Genomic DNA, 5,000 nt, shown 5'->3' with positions numbered 1-5,000 from the left:
GGACGTTTGGGAATGGAGATTATTCACATCAGCATTTCTCTGCAGCAGGCAGCACTTCATGGGGAGCTACTGAATATAGTTGTTCAGTAAAAAATAGGCAGTGTTAATTTGGAACTTAAAAGAATACACTGGGGTGAAATATTATTCAGAAGATGTTGTATGGACTGTGTTGAATTAACACTGCACTTTTATTGTGATGGATCAATCTGCACATCTAACTGTATCATATTTTATAGCCACATGACCTATTCTCATAAGTGATGAATTAACACTGTTTTTGTTGCACTGTGTGGGCTCAAAAATCTGCAGCTCTGCCTCTGTGTCTTATTTTCCACTGCCATAACATATTCAATGATATATACCATGTAGCTTATTTTTTTCATTTATGTTGTTTGTTCATTTACTTTAAAGGATAGCCCCTTCAGATATAGCATCTTATTTTCAAAGGGTCCTTAGTCCCCCTGTGGTAGGCTACTTATTAGTGTACCATATGCAATTGTGTGCATGTGTTCAAACTGCAGCTGATTCATAGAGACTGCATAATAACTCCTAGAATCTCACTCTGATTCGTCATGCATTCTAGAATGCACATCATGCACATTAATAATTCTAGAATGCATATCACATAGCCTAAGTAACAAACAACACATCAGGCTAGCATAGGCCTACCTTCACATACGATGACACAAACTGTGACTATCTCTGAGCTCTGTATACTTCAGCCAGAGGATAGATATGGCGGAGATGGCACATATGGAGGAGATACATATGGAGTTTCTTCAATAATTAATATGACGCAAAGTTGTACGCTTTTGGTTTTGGTTTAGTAAACGTACACAGAGTGAGGTGCACACGGTGGTGAAGATAACTTAGTAAAAAAGCAATTGTCGTCGCACGCTCAGAACTTCTTGCAATACTTTTTTTCAATGAGACCAGCTTTTCGGCTTACGCCTTCATCAGGGTCATGTCATACACTTAAATAGCTGAGTGTCTTTATGTAATAGCATTGATTAGACAGGTGCTCTTTAGGGGTGTGTCCCGGGATTCCCAAGTATGCCATCTGTAAACTGACATCCAAAGAGACCAGAGTTGATCCCACTTTGTTGCATTTGTGAAACACATTATTTATCATATTAGAAATTTACGCTTCAACTGTATGCATACCAAAACAACTCTTTGGCACTTGACCCTTCTCTGTAGGCTTTACTGGACTATTACTTCAATCGAGAAATGAGAAAGGCAGATACAAATCTTCCTGTTGTTGCCATTATCAACAGCATTTACCACATGAGTCACAATCTATTTCTGTGAAAATAAAATAAGGAATTGTGAAATCTCTTGAACACGTGGTGCTGTGGCTTACGAGAGTGACACATGGCCCAACTTCCCTCCCTTCAAACCGAAATGTAGAACAAACCAAAGACCTAACCAAAGACAAACGGTCCAACTTAACCATCCACAGTTTTAGTGGCTCAGCACCTCATAAACTTATGTGGCTGTGCTGTGCTTTTCTCTTGCTCAATTGGTCATGCTCAAACTCAAACTCAAATCAACATATCACAACAACCGTGTACAGCATATAAGAAAACAACAGAGAGCTTCTTCTGGGGTGAGTTCAAAGAATAAGAAAGGATTTGCCTGCTGTGTGAGACATCTTGAGAAGAACAATGCATGTTTTGAGCACATGAAATCAGAATAACTTGTATGAATATAAGATATTGGACTATGTTATAGCCTTATTGTATAAGCCTGTTATAAGTCTTAACACTCAACGTGCAGTGTATGCCTACCATGCTGTGGTGATTATTACTCAGTCTGACTTTGGTCAATAGGAACACATGTACAATATGTACAGTTTTCAGATGGTCTCTGAAGCCCTACCTTTTCACATCACAAACATTGTTTCATTCTTTGTACATTCTTTGTACATTCTTTGCTCTTTCTCATTTTAGAACCTTAAGAGTAAGGTGATTGAGCACATTTCAGATTCAGAGTGAATCTATGACAACAGTGTCTGGACAGTGTCTGTGACAAGACAACGAGTGATGGCTTTATCGCACTCAAAACTTCATTGCATAGTAGATATGTATATATCGCACACTAAACAGCGTGTTTACACTTAAGCTGCTTTCCCCATCCTCCAGCACAGGATGTGGCTTTAGGTGGTGTTTGCAAACCGCACTAAGCTAAAACTAAGTGAGCCAGGAACTGCTGGTGGCTGGTAGTAAACTACCGTATGTGGTGACAGTATGGCGTCAGCGCTGTGCTCGTGTCTACACAGCACCAGGGAAGTAGATAGGAGGGGTACGTTGTAAGGGACAAACGGGTAAGTTGTCCTGGGACCATGGAGAGGGGGGAGGGGGGCGTGGGGTGCAAAATTGGTCCTCATTATGTAGCAGTATGTAGTTTTTTGGGGGGCCCTTTCAGGTGACTTTGTCCTGGGCACCAGCCAAAGCCGCCAGCGCCTCTGCACAGCATTTTATTTAGCTTGCGCCACTTCATACTGAAGTGGAGCTGGCTGTTTGACTGCACGGTAACCATCACCGTTGCCGCCACGGTGACAGAATGACTCGTGCTACTGTGAGTACTACTACTACTACTACTACTACTACTACTGTCCCAGAGATTATGCTGCAGTTATAGAGAGAGCAGCACATGTTGTTGTGCACAATGCTGAACTTTATGGACACTGCTAATGTACTGTAACAAGTAGGAGTGCGCCTCACAGCTCGATATGTACAGTACCGGTATATAATAATAGAGCCTAATATTATAATATTAGAATGTATTATCTTGTTCTGATTATATATGTTGACATATTTATTACATCCAACAACATAAATGTGAAATCTGTGACATTTCAGTCCCGACACTGTCAAACATACATATTTGATTATTCATACATTAGTTTTTACCTCGTAAATTATGGGAGAGTAGAGTTCAAGGACCAAACAAGAAAGAGTCCATGAGTAAGGGTAGAGATTTGGGAGGGAGGAACTTGCAGAGAAACAGCCAAGTTGGCAGCATGCGATGCCTTATTTGCAATTAGCTTCTGACTCACACTTCGGAACCGCCATGCCAAGTAGGGGCTCGTTAACCTGGCTCTCACCAGATCTACGTGGTTCTGCTCAGGTTCATGGACTGGACTTATATCTGGGTGCAGGACAGGGCTGAAGTAGTGCAGTCCAGACTTGGACTTGAGTCCGGACTCTAATTAGTCTTTCTATGGACTTGGACTTGCTATTAGTTGAACTCTGACTTGTCTTGGACTCGGACAGTGGTCTTGGACATTGGTCTGGACTTGCCAAAGTCAGTCCTACTTTTTTTTAGAACACTGGTCATCATTAAGCAATATGACCCGAGTGGGAAGGAGGATGTTGAACTGACATCCTCCCGGGTGTGGTCCGGCTATAGGCACGAAGCCCAAGGCTGAGTGCTGTCAGCAATCACAACCGGTAGGATGTCAGTTAACATCCTCCCGACCACGAGGATTATATTGCTTTTATACTATAGTTACATTGCCAACAAAATGCATTTTCGAACAAATGTTTATTTGTTACCTTCATCATTAGATGTTCACCTCCTCCGCTAAGCAAAGTAGTTCTGAATTGACAGGTTGTATGGTTGCTATGCAATGACGAGCTGACAGTGCCAGCGTGTAATGTTCCATGAAACTGTGTGTAATTTGCGCATTTCCGCGTGGACTGCGACAGGACTTTCGTCTACCAAAACTATACGTGATGCATGTGAACACTGTGCAACTTAAATCTTTTTAGTTAGATGCCTACTTTTGTAAGCCTTTTGGCCGACATTGATTTTCACACTTTTGTGGACCACAAGCTTGCTGATAAAACATTATTATTAGCTGCGTCATGACGCACCTCCCTCGTCTTTCTCTTTCCCGCATGAGATAAGATAAGATACGATACGATTATACTTTATTGTCAGTTTTCACTGAAATTCATTTTGCGTCCCTGAGCAACACTCGTTTAAGACAGGACATACACCTAACATCACATCACAACACTATTGCACAACTGACAAAAAAACAGAGAACACAGGCCTATATACAGGCATACAGGCATACATACACAACCCACATCCGTGCCCGGGTCTCACGCACACAACCACACAGATCAACAGATGTGTAGAAATGTAGGCTATGGCCTATGATGTCCCAGATTTGCTTTACTGCTGTAGAACTTTGCTGCTGAAACACTTTCTCAGGCGATCGTTTGGTGTGGGTGAGAATCCGAGAAAGGGGTTTGCCTTCATGGAACCCCGTATCTTGCTTGTTTTTAGGACTACTTGTTCTCCTGTAGGCCTACATTGATTTGCACATGGACGGCAAGCTTGCAACCGTTTTGTTCGTTCCCGAACGTCTTTGGACTCAGACTTGTCTCAGACTTGACTAGTCTGGTCTTGGACTCTGCAAAGGTGGACTTGACCGCACGCAGCCCTGTAGCCTCTTATTCGCTCTGCTCCCACGAGCTAGAGGTGTTTGAATGAATCAGGATTCTGGGATTTACAGAGACATAGTCAAAGAAGTTAAACTTATTGCCGAAACGGTGGGGAAGAAGTCAGGAAAACGTTTCAGTTGTTTCAGACCGCAATGGTAGCTCACATGGAGTCACACGCCAACATTGATTCTGCAATGTCAACTGTACTGTCAAACCTGTGAAGTACCGGTAGCATGGAAAATGTCACACAATTTGTTTCTCCCGTCACTTGCAAGGATTTTCGATAAAATCCACGGCTTCGGAGAGCTATAACCAGTGTTGCCAGATTGGGCTGTTTCCCGCCCAATTGGGCTGCTTAGGATGGCTGTGTGCGGGTAAAAATGGCATTTAGCAGAAAAACCAGCTCAATTTTTTCCATAGAAATCAACGGAATTGGGCGAGATTTTATGCTTCTAGGCGGGTTTTGAGCATTTTTTGGGCTGGAAATCACCTCATCTGGCAACCCTGGCTATGACCGCACGGCCACAGTACCAGTTGAAT

General features: G+C 42.5%; 1 protein-coding gene across 2 annotated transcripts in view; it reads left to right on the top strand.

Annotated features, from left to right (window-relative positions):
• Positions 1-5,000, top strand: part of LOC134463990 (rho GTPase-activating protein 6-like) — a 186,150-nt gene that overhangs the window by 54,279 nt on the left and 126,871 nt on the right. The window contains exon 1 of one of the 2 annotated variants that reach the window (XM_063217414.1): positions 1,416-1,609. The exons of the other annotated variant lie outside the window; for it this stretch is intronic. Within the exon in view, the coding sequence (XP_063073484.1) occupies positions 1,529-1,609 (81 nt within the window). The 5' untranslated portion in view covers positions 1,416-1,528. Of the gene's footprint in view, positions 1-1,415; positions 1,610-5,000 lie in introns of those variants that run through there. 2 annotated transcript variants of the gene reach the window in all.

The sequence above is a fragment of the Engraulis encrasicolus genome, chromosome 15 (assembly GCF_034702125.1).
Source record: "Engraulis encrasicolus isolate BLACKSEA-1 chromosome 15, IST_EnEncr_1.0, whole genome shotgun sequence".
Lineage (NCBI taxonomy): Eukaryota > Metazoa > Chordata > Actinopteri > Clupeiformes > Engraulidae > Engraulis > Engraulis encrasicolus.
Note: the sequence above shows the minus strand (reverse complement) of the source record. Positions and strands in the feature narration are given on the sequence as shown.